Below are 14734 nucleotides of genomic sequence, written 5' to 3' on the forward strand. Positions count from 1 at the left end.
GGAAGGTCAGTTTTATAGCTCCTCTAAGCAGCAAAACTGTTTACAGCGGTGCTAACATAATTGCACAAGGGTTTTCAAGTGTTTTCTAATCATCCATTAGCTTTCTAACACAGTTAACAAACACAATGTACCATTAGAACACTGGAGTGATGGTTGCTGGAAATGGGCCTCTATACACCTATGTAGATATTGCATTAAAAACCAGACATTTGCAGCTAGAATAGTCATTTAGCACATTAACAATGTATAGAATGTATTTCTGATTAATTTAATGTTATTTTCATTGAAAAAAACTGTGCTTTTCTTGTAAAAATAAGGAAATTTCTAAGTGACCCTAAACCTTTGAACGGTAGTGTAACAATTCCTGAGTATCTTTTCTTAGAACTCTGCGTTGTGCCATTCCTCTTTTATTCCTCCTAGAAATGTATGAACAAATTGACCACTGGACGTTACCATTCGTCTTATCAATGGGGCTTGTCCCTACACAGTCTGATATTGTCCAATCAGTGTGCATAGTAAAACTCCCTATTGACAAGAGGAATGGTAATGTCAAGTTGTCAATTTAGTCATACATTTCCAGGAGGAATAACAGAGGAATGGCACAACACAGAGTTCTAAAAAAAAGATGCTCTGGAAATGTTATTCATGACAAATGCAAGGGAAATATTATTTTTATTGTAGGAATATCCCTTTACTGAATACAATTATTCTTTACACACACATTAGGGTTCAGGATTCATGTTATTAGAGTTATATCTGCTATTTACAACATCATTTATTTTTATACATTTTATTGAATTAGAACTGTCGCCGTCAGATCTGCTAATAAACTGCTGAAAAACGCCCGTAATTGCACCTGCCAGCTGGCCCCATAAACTGTAAATAATGGGGTCACATACTTGATCCTGGAGAATCAGCAGGGAAGAGTGAAGGAGCGTTGGTGATTTGCTTCTTCTGTAATTTGCTTCCTGCTTATGACAAGACTGAGGAGCTGTATAAAGTTTCGGTGGAATTGAGTATTCCAAGGTCAGGGTGTGTGGAGTAGATGATAAATGATGAGGATTTTGTGAATGTAATTGATGGGTTGCCAGGAATGAGGTGTTATGATGTTCTGCAGCTCCCTGTTGCTATCTTATCCACTGCACATTAGCTACACTTCTCTACAAATATATGTAATGAATATACAATTCATTCGGAAAGTCTTCAGACCCTTTTAATTTTTTTCACATTTTTATGTTGAGGCCTTGTGCTAAAATAAAAAAAATTCTAATTCTTCCCCATCATTCTGCACTCAATACCCCATAATGACAAAGTGAAAACAATGTTTGTAATCGTTGCTAATTTATTGAAAAGGAAAAACTAAAATATTGCATTGACATAAGTATTCAGACCCTTTACTCCGTACTTAGGTGAAGCACCTTTGGCAGTGATAACAGCCTCCAGTCTTCTTGGCTCTGTCAGGTTGGATTTTGACAGTCAGTGGCAGCCATTTTCAGGTCTCTCCAGAGATGTTTGATTGGGTTCAAGTCAGAGCTCTGGCTGAGGCACTCAAGGACATTTACAGAGTTGTCCCTAAGCTACTCCTGTGTTGTCTTGACTGTGAGCTTAGAGTTGTTGTCTTGTTGGAAGGTGAACCTTCAGCCCAGTCTGAAGTCCAGAGCACTTTGTATCAGGTTTTCATTAAGAATATCTCTCTACTTTGCTCCATTCATCTTTCCCTCAACCCTGACCAGTGTCCCTGCCCTAGCCATTAAAAAACACCCCACAGCATGATGCTGCCACCACCATGCTTCATTGTAGGGATGGTATTAGGCAGATGATGAGCAGTGCCTGGTTTCCTCCAGACATGACACTTAGAATTGAAAAAACGTTCAATCTTGGTTTCATCAGACCACATAATCTTGTTTCTCACAATCTGAGAGCCCTTTAGGTGCTATTTTGCAAACTCCAGGCGGGCTTTCATGTGTCCTTTACAGAAGAGAGACTTCTTTCTGGCCACTCTGCCTTAAAGCCCAGATTGGTGGAGTTCTGCAATGATAGTTGACCTTCTGGAAGTGTCTCCGATCTGTACATAGGATCTTTGGAGCTCTGCCAGAGTGACCATTGGTTCTTGGTCACCTCTATTACCAAGGCTCTTCTCCCTTGATTACTTAGTTTGGTGGGGCGGCCAGCTCTTTGAAAAGTCCCGGTTGTTCCTAACTTCTTCCATTTGAGAATTATGGAGGACACTGTGCTCTTGAGAACTTTCAGTGCAGCAGAATTTTTTTTGTACCCTTCTCCAGATCTGTGCCTCCACACGATCCTGTCTCTGAGCTCTACTGGCAGTTCTTTCCTCCTTTATGGCTTGGTTTTTGCTCTGATATGCATTGTCAGCTGTGAGACCTTCAAAAGACAGGGGTGTGTATTCCAAATCATGTCCAATCAAATGAATTTACCGCTGGCGGACTCCAATCAAGGTGTAGAAACATTTCAAAGATGATCTAGAGAAATGGGAGGCCCTCAGTGCTAAATTTCAAGTGTCATAGCAAATGGTCTTAATACTTATGTCCATGCGAAATTAGAGTATTTCCTTTTTTACAAAATCTGTAAAAATTTCTAAAATTCTGTATTCACGTTGTCTTTATGGGGCATTGAGTGCAGAATAATGGGTAAAAACTAGCATTTTTCTCATTTTACCACAAGGCCTCAACAAAACGAAATGAGAAAAAGTAACAGGGTCGGAACACTTTCCGAATGCACTATATATATATATATATATATATATATATATATATATATATAGTATCAACAGTCTAATCTGTGATTCAAAACATCGGAACATGTATGGATAAGGAATAGAGTCTTATAATATTCCATTGAAAATATAAAAATAAAATGCAATATCGCACCTCACCATTTTAAATTATGTTTATAGGGTGGGAGTTCTTGGCAAACAACTGATGTGCTCTTATCAAAATGCCATGTAAATACCACTTGGTAGACCTAATAGGTTGGTCCTCACACCTCTGTATTGCACTTCCTCCGCCTGATGGTTCCTTTAATTCTCCAAAGCTGAAAGGCACTGGGATAAGACCAAGAACTTTCCCCTTCAAGGATGCTAGATAAGGCGAAAACAACTGAACATCGTGTGATACTGTAACCACTTTAAAAAGGGAATCCATTTTTATTAAATTCACAAAGTTTCTAAGATGAAACAAGTATATCACAAAGGAGAAAAACGCACCATGCCTTGTCTCTGTCCGACCCTGGGTTTCGCTTTCTCGGCTTCTTCTGGGTGATATTAGGCGTGACCATTTCGTTCTCTTAAATAGCCACTGCATGCAAGCTTATAAATAGTTTTCACAATTAGTAAAATACTAAAATATAAAAAATCCAAAAACTTATTTCAAATCCAAAAACACATAAAAATCCCCAAAATTTATGTTTTTGGATTATTAATATTTTACTAATTGTGAAAATTCAGCAAGACTGCAGTACACCAAAAATACAGCCAACTGTACCTGAAATAAAGTAATAAAGCAAGTTTCAGCTTCTCCATAACAGCTTCTCCATAATGGGTAATGTTGGACAGTATAACACTACATAACACCATTACCACAGATGAGACACGTTACCTTGTTTATAATTAAAATGAGAACGAAAGATATTTGTGCCGATTGACACTGGGAGTGAATAACATGCTAAGGAATTGTAAAGGTTATAGTCGGTAATTGCATGAAGAGCAAATCCACAATCGAAGACATTAAACAGAGTCAATTCCTTTACCAGAGAAGACATCCAGAAATCTAAATCTCAACCACGTGCTGCGAAACATTTTCCACATTGAAACATGCTGTGGATCTTCAAATCCGCTTCACACTCATTCTGTTACGAATGTTCAATTTTAAATGTAGAAAGGGTGAAATCTGCTGTGAATCCGTAGCTTAATCCAAACATGTATAAAACCTGTAGATTTTGTTGCAGAAACTATGCGTATTCGCTGCGGAAAAATGTAAAATCCCCAACATGCTCTGTTATTCAAATCTCATCCACATGGCTGGTACTGTAATCTGCTGCGGATTTCCCACACAGAAAATCATCACGGAAAGTCAGCAGCATTTCCTACTCGTCGGCCTAAAGTTTTAGGCTATGTTCACACACTAAAGTAAAAACAGCTGTAAAATACAGAGCTGTTTTCAAGGGAAAACATCCTCTGATTTTCAGCTGTTTTTAACCCCTTCCCTCTTTGGCCACTTTTGACCTTCCTGACAGAGCCTCATTTTTCAAATCTGACATGTTTCACTTTATGTGGTAATAACTCCGGAATGCTTTTACCTATCCAAGCGATTCTGAGATTGTTTTCTCGTGACACATTGGACTTTATGTTACTGGCAAAATTTGCCCGATACATTCAGTATTTAATTGTGAAAAACACCAAAATTGACCGAAAAATTTCAAAAATTAGCATTTTTCTCAATTTAAATGAATCTGCTTGTAAGACAGGCAGTTATAACACACAAAAATGTTGCTAACTAACATCCCCCATATGTCTACTTTCGATTGCCATTGTTTTTTGAACATCATTTTATTTTTCTAGGACGTTACAAGCCTTAGAACTTTAGCAGCAATTTCTCACATTTTCAAGAAAATTTCAAAATGCTATTTTTACAGGGGGCAGTTCAGTTGTAAAGTGGCTTTGAGGGCCTTATATATTAGAAACCGCCAATAAGTCACCCCATTTTAAAAACTGCACCCCTCAAAGTATTCAAAACAGCATTTAGAAAGTTTCTTAACCCTTTAGACATTGCGCAGGAATTAAGGCAAAGTAGAGGTGAAATTTACAAAGTTCATTATTTTTTTCCAGAAATTCATTTTGAATCCATTTTTTTTGTACCACAGAAGGTTTTACCAGAGAAATGCAACTCAATATTTATTGCCCAGGTTCTGCAGTTTTAGGAAATATCCCACATGTGGCTTTAGTGTGCTACTGGACTGAAGCACCGGCCTCAGAAGCAAAGGAGCACCTGGTGGATTTTGGGCCTCCTTTTTATTAGAATATATTTTAGGCACCATGTCAGCTTTGAACAGGTCTTGTGGCACTAAAACAGTGGAAACCCCCCAAAAGTGACCCCATTTGGGAAACTACACCCCTCGAGGAATTTATTTAGGGGTGTAGCAAGCATTTTGACCGGCCAGTTTTTTGCAAAAAATTTTGGAACTAGGCCATGAAAATTAAAATCTAAATTTTTTCAAATAAAATGTAGGTTTAGCTAATTTTTTTTCATTTCCAAAAGAACTAAAGTAGAAAAAGCACCACAACATTTGTAGAGCAATTTCTCCCGAGTAAAACAATACCCCACATGTGGTAATAAACGGCTGTTTGGACACACGGCAGGGCTTAGAATGGAAAGAGCGCCATTTGGCTTTTGGAACTCAAATTTAGCAGGAATGGTTTGCGGAGGCCATGTCACATTTGCAAAGCCCCTGAGGGGACAAAACAGTGGAAACCCCCACAAGTGACCCCATTTTGGAAACTACACCCCATGAGGAAATTATCTAGGGGTATAGTGAGCAGTTTGACCCCACAGGTGTTTTACAGAACTTATTGGAAGTAGGCCGTAAAAATGAAAATCTACATTTTTTCAAAGAAAATGTAGGTTTAGGTATTTTTTTTTCATTTCCACAAGGACTGAAGGAGAAAAAGCACCATAAAATTTGTAAAGCAACTTCTCCCGGGTGAAACAATACCCCACATGTGGTCACAAACATCTGTTTGGACACACGGTAAGGCTCAGAATGGAACTAGCAACATTTGGATTTTGGAATGGTTTCTGGGTGTCATGTCACATTTGCTGAGCCCCTGTAGTACTAGTACAGTGGAAACACCCCAAAAGTGACTCCATTTGGGAAACTGCACCCCCTGAGGAATCATCTAGGGGTATAGTGAAAATTTTGATCCCAAAGGTTTTTTGCTGAATTAATTAGAATTAAGCCATGAAAATGAAAAATAATTTTTTTTTCCAACAAGATGTAGTTTAGATCAACATTTTTCATTTTTACAAGGAATAGAGAAGAAAAAAGCACCCCAACATTTGTAAAGTAATTTCTCCCGAGTACGGTAACACCCCATATGTGGTTATAATAGGCTATTTACGTATATGGGAGCATTCAGAAGAAAAGGAGCGGTATTTATCTTTTGGAGCGTAGATTTTGCTGGAATGGTTTGCGAACGCCATGTTGCATTTGCAAAACCCCTGATGTACCAAACAAAAGTGACCCCGTTTTAGAAGCTACACCCCTAAAGGCATTTATCAAGGGGTGTAGTGAGAATTTAGACTCCACAGGTGTTTTTCAGAAATGAATACGCAGTGTATGGTGCAAAGTGAAAATTGCAATTTTTCCACTGATCTGCCCATTCACCGCACAAGATGTTGTGCCCCTAGAGAATCTTACCCCATAAATTGTTAAGAGGGTTCTCCCGGGTATGGTAATGCCTTACTTCTGGCCATAAATTGCTGTTTGGGCACGCTGTATGGCTAGAAGGGAAAGACCGCCATTTTGAGCATGGATTTTGCTTGGTAATAGTTCTGTTTGAGGTTTTGCTGGTATTTCCGTTTATAATGTGGTGGCATATGTAATCTGTGCGGAGTATATCAGGGGTATATGTAATCTGTGTGGAGTACATCAGGGCATAATAAGAGGGTATAATAATGGGGTAAATAATACAATTATCCATAGATGTGTGTTACGATGTGAAGCGATCCGTTATGCACAGGCCGGTGTCACACTGATAACCGGTTTTCTTATCCCCTTTTGTAACGCTCTGCACCTTTTGGGGACTTTTTCTCCTTCGTAGTTTGGGAAATATTACTGGTAAAGTTTTGCGCTGGTATAATACGGGCGCCCTCGCTTCCAGCAGATGTGCTATGTCCATTCCCTTTCCTAGTTCCTAAATACTAGGGCTCTGAAACTGCAGGAATGTTCCCCTCCGGCCTGCGCATTGACATGTTTTTCATCACCGCATTACTAGTGCCATAACTTTTTTATTTTTCAGTTGATTGAGCGGTGTGCGGGCTTGTTATTTGCGAGACGGGCTGTAGATTTTATTGGTACCATTTTAGAACACATACGACTTTTTGATCACTTTTTATTTCATTTTTTGGTAAAGGAAATTACCAAAAACAAGCAATTCTGGAATAGTTTTTTATTGGTTTTTTTTTTCGGCATCTACAGTGCGCCCTAAATTACATTACATGTTAGCTTTATTCTGCGGGTCGATACGATTACGGCGATACCAAATTTATATAGTTTTTTTTTATGTATTGCGGCTTTTGCACAATAAAATCACTTTTTTTATAAAATCATTTGTTTTCTGTGTCGCCATATTCTAAGACCCATAACTTTTTTATTTTTGCGTGCACAAAGCGGTGTCAGGGATTATTTTTTGCGGGACGGATTGTCGTTTTTATTAGTACTATTTTGGAGTAAATGTGACTTTAAATGTGACTTTTTGATCACTTTTTGATCAATTTTTTGGAAGGAAATGTGACCTAAAAACAAAGATTCTGGCGTTGTTTTTCATGGTTATGTATAGTTTTTTTAATTTTTACGGTTTTTCCCATAATAAAAGACTTACTATGGGAAAAAAGTCAGTTTAGCTTTATTTTTATTTGAAATGTGTGTGTTTTTATTGTTTTACCACATTTTTATTAACTTTTTTTAACTTTTTTGACTTGTCCCACTAGGGGACATGAGGGCCTGATGCCCCGATCGCTACTCTAATACACTGCACTACATACGTAGTGCAGTGTATTAGCGCTGTCATTTATTCACTGACAGCAAGCCTATGAGGACGCGCCGCTGGCGGGTCCTCATCGGCTCCCGTACAAGGCAGACTCGGACGCCATTTTCTGGCGTCCGATTGCCACAGCAACCCAGCGATTGCATCACTGGGTTGCCGGTCGGGTGAAAAACCTATCAGATGCTGCGCTCTATTGAGCGCAGCATCTGAGGGGTTAATCAGCCGGATCGGAGAATAGCTCCGGTCCTGGCAGTTACAGGAGGGTGCCAGCTGTATAATACAGCTGTCACCCCGCGGTGATGGTGCCGGCTCTGCTTCTGAGCCCGCACCATCATCGCGCCGTAACTGTACTGCGCTTTGCGGGAAGCACCTCCCGACAGCGCCGTACATGTACGGCGGATGTCGGGAAGGGGTTAATGCACCAAACGTATTTTGATGGGCTTTTTGGAGCCGTTTTTGGAGCTGTGTTTCTATTGACACAATGAAAAATGGCTCAAGAAGTGACATGCACTTCTTTTTACGGGGCGTTTTTTAAAGCACCGTTTTTTCAAACGGCCGCGTAAAATAACGCCCCGTCTTAACAAAACACAGCTTTTCCCTTTGAAATCAATGGTCAGATATTTGGAGGCGATCAGCTTCCGTTTTTCAGACACTTTTCGAGGCGTTTATTCCCCTGAAAAACGCCTGCTAACACTGCGTGTGAACATATCCTTATACACATGGCTGGGCTACACACATTGAGCGGTAGGCACTCGCCATGTAAATATGTGAGAAAAAACCTTTGTATAAGAATCAGAGCCATACAGAGGTACAGTAGGGCCCATGGACTTCTATAGGTGCTGTATTACAACTCCATATGACTCAGAAGGCCTGTGTGTGGTTTTCTGTCCTCGGCAACACTGCAAGTTTATTATATATTATAATCTCTTTTGATTGTAATACTAATAATAAGTTTTTAGTAGGACATTTTTGTTTATGCAGAAACTAAAAATTCACCTAAACCTGAATCCTGTATCACATAATACATATCATTTAGAACTTGTTTATTTAGGTATATAGATATTGGTATATATTGATGCATAGTACTAGCCACTTTATAATGGATTTACATTTATGGATTTCATGGCTGTTTTTTTTTAACTTTAGAAAAGTTTAAATGCCCTGAAACCAGCCCATTGTTATCTTATGCAAATTCTCTTTGACAGCTGTAATGTGACTGGCTGCCTGGGGCATATGCAAATGATCTCCTTTATCTGTTTGGTTTACCTGTGTACTAAGGGTTAAAGGCCTCATGGGGGGGCAGTATAATTTGTATAAAATATTCCTCTTCTCCAACTGACTTGTGTGTCACCTGGAGGAGAGCCGTAGTGCCTGACTGCAGGAGCAGCCACAGATCTCATCTGGAGCTGCCAACTTTAGAGTAAATCTGAGAGGGTATTCAGGTGAGGAGAGCTGTGCTTATACCGGGGGAGCATTGTGGATGGGAGAGAGAAGTCTACTTTGAAGTGAATATATGAGGTTTAAATTCCTAATAGACACAAAATGTGTCTACTTTAAGGGAAATTACCAATGCAGATCTCACATATACGATCTTTATCATGTTGCATTATCAAAATACTGTCAAATTATGACAGTTCCTATGGAACGTGACTGCCCCATGACAACTCTTAAGGAAGAAGTTGTAGAACACAAGCCATTGTTTACCCCCAAATATTGGTTTTTTTCAATCTATTAGAATTTTTGTTTGATATTTTAAAAAATATATAATTTTGTACGTGTGTGTGTGTGTGTGTGTGTGTGTGTGTGTGTGTGTGTGTGTGTGTGTGTGTGTGTGTGTGTGTCGTCACGGATTTAGCTGCCAGGGCAATGGATTCTGCAGGTAGGTGACCAAATGAAGAGAAATGATAGGAGTTCTGCCACTCCCGCCTGATGAATATGATAATATCATGTGTACACTAGAATTTGAAAGTCCAATGATTTCTATTGTAATCCAATGATTTGTTTAGAAATATACCATAAACATTTATTAAAATTGGCTTCTTTTTCTGGACTTACATCAGGTATTAACATGAGCCGCGAACCAGATTCCACGGAGGAGCAGCAAAACGCAGGTGGACATCTTCAAAATGGTAAGAGCCCAATACTGATGAGTGTTTAGCAGTGTCTTATTGAATGTCACTATTACATAGTACCAGGTATGGAGTGCATGTTCTCCATTCACACCAGTGTCTGCCTCTATACTGATTATTACAGTGCTTGGTTTTTTTAGCATAGTTTTTAATGTTCTCCAGTTCTGTTTTCTTAACATTAATTACTGTCACTGTCCTCCGAAGAAAGAAAAAGACAAGACAGGAGAACTTTAATATTTCCCCTCCATAATCTTGAGTATTGACTAAAATCTACAAGTACAGTGTATGGCTCTTCTTAGTTTGTTTCTGGTATACCAAGAATATATTTTTACTTCTGCTTCCAAGTATGGCTTTATCTGTCAGAACATTATCAAAACGTACAATACATTGTTGGATTAAAAACTATATAATTGTATTATACATAAAATACATACAGATGGAGCAGAATTAATCATTTAACTGAGTCTCTGCTGCACCATAATTACTCAGTAAGTTTACTTGTCTTATGGAAAATGACAAAAAACACTTTCTGATATCATGACACAGCTCTGCTATATAGACAGATAAAGAGATAGATAGATAGATAGATAGATAGATAGATAGATAGATAGATAGATAGATAGATAGATAGATAGATAGATAGATAGATAGATAGATAGATAGAGAGAGAGAGAGAGAGAGAGAGAGAGATAGATAGATAGATAGATAGATAGATAGATAGATAGATAGATAGATAGATAGATAGATAGAAAAGAATAATGGATAGAGATAGATAGATAGATAGATAGATAGATAGATAGATAGATAGATAGATAGATAGATAGATAGATAGATAGATAGATAGATAGATGATAGATAGATAGATAGATAGATAGATAGATAGATAGATAGATAGATAGATAGATAGATAGATAGATAGATAGATAGATAGATAGATAGATAGATAGATAGATATGAGATTTAGTATAATGAATGTTTAAAATGTTAAACTAAGAAATTCTTGTTTTGTAGAACGTAATGTTCGTTGTATTTTCAGGCAATATTTGATTTTTGGAAAGCACATATCTCACCTGTGTATTTTGGCTTCAGGACCTTAAAGTCACCTGCTTCTCTGTCCTGTAATTACCGAGGCTTTTTACCTTTCAGTCATTCTCATATTTATTTAAGAAATAGGAAGTCTTGGCTTAAAGTGAATTTCCACCCTGGAACACATTTTTTTTTATTTTCTGTTTTTTTTCTTTTTAGCTAAATAGGTTTAACATTTGGTAAGGATTCATTTCTTTATATATCTTTATAGCGGTTGGAGCTGAATTTATAGACGTAGATTTAAGAGGCAGCATGCTACCTGCCGGCAGCCACCACTTGAAGAAGCTCACGATCTTTATATATACATTGAACCAACATCTGTGGATATGCCATTATTGTCCGAGATGATGAGAATACCCCTTTAAGATATAATAGTGTCACCGATAAGAGGAAGCATATATTTCTAATGCTACTGATAGTAATCATGTGGCGGTGAGTTTGGATGGAGACCTTATCGGCACCGCACTAGGACCATACAGGAAGATAAGTTTTATGCTCGATAACTACTATCGATATCCTCCGCTATTTTTTTCTATTACGTTTTGTGACACCGTTCATACCTTGACTTTTTTATATGTATGTGTATACTCCGGATACCCACAACTTGGTCCCCTGATGAACCGTTTAATGAAGAAATGCGTCAGGACAGTACAGATTAATACTCTTGTATTTGTATACTACTCGCACACCCTTGTGGAAGAGTTTTTCAGAGTACATGCAGGAATACTTTTCTGCGCGGGGCCGCCTTTTTTGGGGAGTCTACTCCGCTAGTTCTGAGGATTTAGCAGTTAAGGGCATTTAAAGGTTTCAATAGCTCACATACCTTTTTCCTTACCGCTCTGCATTATCATTATGCTGATTGGTTGCATCGGCAGCGTGAGTATTTCTGTTCCTTTATTGACTATTTGTATATACAGGTAACTCAGGAACATTAAGAGTTACCACCGGTTAGTACCTGTTTGTCTTGGGTGATACCCAAAGTATAGGGTTTTCTAAGCATGGACAGGTTCCTTCATAGGGCCACCACTTTTAGTGCGATTACTCCGCATGTACGGAGGGATTAGCAATTTAGGGTTGTCTAGGATTGTGTTGGGACATTTACCCCCACCCCCTTACCCCACTTTTTTTGTAACTTTTTTTTGCTGTTTTCAATATGTGGCTGCTAATGGCAACATAAATACATTTTGGCCTAAATATTGCCATTGACTGCACAAAAACCTTGTTGCCTTGTTTTATTTATATGTTTATGTTATGATTGTATCTTGGTATACGTATATTGTATATTTCAAACTCAATGGGCTCATGAACAAGGAAACCATATATATAAGGCTGGTATTGTGTGTGTACAGGGAAAGGAGGGAGGTAGAGGCAGGACATGTGTAAAGTGATTGTATGATAGTCACATAGTAACATAGTTGATAAGGTTAAAAAAAGACACAGGTGGATCTAGTCCAACCTAATTGCCAATTGCCCCATATTGGGGGCTAAAATTCATTTCCGACTCCATTTATGGCATTCGGAATAAATCCCTGAATCAAACTACCATCTTCACAAATCTAGTACTCATAACTTGTAATATTATATCTTTCAAGACTGCAACCAGCCCCCTCTAGAAATTTCAATGAATCAACCATCACAACATTGTGTGGCAGACAGTTCCATAGTCTCACTGCTCTTAGGCTATGTTCACACGGGGCGGATACGCTGCGTCAAAGTACACAGCGTATCCGCCCTGACATCTGCAGGGAAGACTGGCCAAAAACCGTACGAAATTGTGGTGCATTTTTTCGGCCGGATTGCCCACTTCGGTAAATTGCACATAAAGAAAAAAAAAGTTTCATATTTACATAGCCGTGGCGACGCATTCCTCTGCCGTCCTGCAGGCCAGCCTCCTGGGATGACGTTTCATCCCATGTGACCACTGCAGCCTATGATTGGCTGTAGCGGTCACACGCGATGAAACGTCATCCCTGGAGGCCGGTCTGGATGAAGAAGAACAGAATTCTGGGTAAGTTTAAGATGAAATTTTTTTCCGAGTTGCGATTTATGCGGTGGAATCGCAGCTTTTCCACTGCAAAAATCGCAACATCTGCTGTTTGTTGCAGGTTTTACCTCCCCATTGTGTTCAATGGGGATAACCCGTAACAAAAAATAAGCGATTGCGCAAATACAATTGACATGCTGCGGATTAAAATAACGCACCTAAGATCAATTTCTGAGCTGTGTTTCCGCTTATCATTTAATTAGGCAAAAAGTCTCACAGGACATATAAATATCAGGGTGGGAACAGAGAAGTCTCGACCACCCACTACATCTATCAGAGAAAGACTCCAAAGAATGGTATATATAAACAAGAGAAAAAGGAGTAAGAGATATCAAATATTGAAAAAATAGAAAATCTTTATTAATAATCAAACATGAGAATCTAAAACACATCAATTACTGGGTCAAAAAATATACAAAATCAAAAGTCACTGATTTATTTGTACCCCAAATCAGGGATATATCCCTTTCAAAAAAGCTACACGCGAAACGCGCGTCGGGGCATCACTTTATCCGCTGGGTCACACTACCACGCTACTGAACATAGGTAAGAACATTTTTATGGTTCTGTCAGGTCCTATATATAGTTGTTAACTAGCTATGTTTACTAGGTGTAAGCCCTTACTTAAGCTCTTCACCTTCTTCTTTCTTCTGTCCTGACATACATTTACCTACATGGATATATCCCTGATTTGGGGTACAAATAAATCAGTGACTTTTCATGCCGTAATTTGTTTGTACGTAATGCTGATTTAGTGTACATCTATTTTTTGACCCAGTAATTAATGTGTTTTAGATTCTCATGTTTGATTATTAATAAAGATTATAATTTAAGCAGCGCGTGGATGAGATTTGTTCAAATCTCATCCAATCTGCTGCTTCTGTATTATGCTGCAAGTTTTGCTGAAAATCTGCAGTCTTTACCCATAAGGTAGGTCGCATCTATGATGATGGTGAAACCTTTTTTCCTCTAGACATAAAGGATGCCCCCTTGTCATAGTTACAGGGCTTGGTATAAATAGATCATTATACAAATCTCTGTACTGTCCATTTATATATTTGCACATTGATGGCCCCTAAGACGTCTTTTTTAAAACAGAACAATTCCAAGTTTGATAACGTTTCATGGTACTGCAATCCACCCAATCAATTAATTACCTTGGTCGTCCTCCTCTGCACCCATTCTAGTACGCTTCATATACACAGGTCCCCAAAATTGTACACAATATTCCATGTGTGGTCTGACTAGTGATTTATATTAAGTCAAAACTATGTCCTTATCAAGAGCATCTATGCCTCTTTTGAGGCATCCCATTATTTTATTTGCCTTGGCAGCAGCTGCCTGGCACTGGTTGCTAAAGTTAAGTTTACTGTCCACCAATATTGTTAAGTATTTTCAGTGAATGTTTTACCATTTAATACATATTTGTAGAATTTGTCACCTCGGCCCAAGTTCCTGGAAAAAAAAAGTATCACGCATGTGTATATTTTTTCTTTTACATGGGAGCCTAAGGGTGATGGATGCCACTGTATGGACAGTGGACAACAGGAAGCTTCCCTGAGTACAGCGCTTAAGGTAGCGATCTGCCTGGGGTTTCTGGCCATGTATCCCACTGTATACCTATATCCTCTAATTCAACCTTCCATTGGAGGTGTACGTCAGGTGTCCTCCTAATTTTTACCTCCAACGGAAGGC

The 14734-nt window shown here is 38.6% G+C and overlaps 1 protein-coding gene across 1 annotated transcript in view; it reads left to right on the forward strand.

Moving 5' to 3' along the window:
• POU2F3 (POU class 2 homeobox 3) overlaps positions 1 to 14734 on the forward strand; it is a 125846-nt gene that overhangs the window by 16568 nt on the left and 94544 nt on the right. The window contains exon 4 of the mRNA XM_075840826.1: positions 9841 to 9909. Coding sequence (XP_075696941.1) covers positions 9841 to 9909 — 69 coding nt within the window. The remainder of the gene's footprint in view (positions 1 to 9840; positions 9910 to 14734) is intronic.

This window comes from Rhinoderma darwinii, chromosome 10 (genome assembly GCF_050947455.1).
Source record: "Rhinoderma darwinii isolate aRhiDar2 chromosome 10, aRhiDar2.hap1, whole genome shotgun sequence".
NCBI lineage: Eukaryota > Metazoa > Chordata > Amphibia > Anura > Rhinodermatidae > Rhinoderma > Rhinoderma darwinii.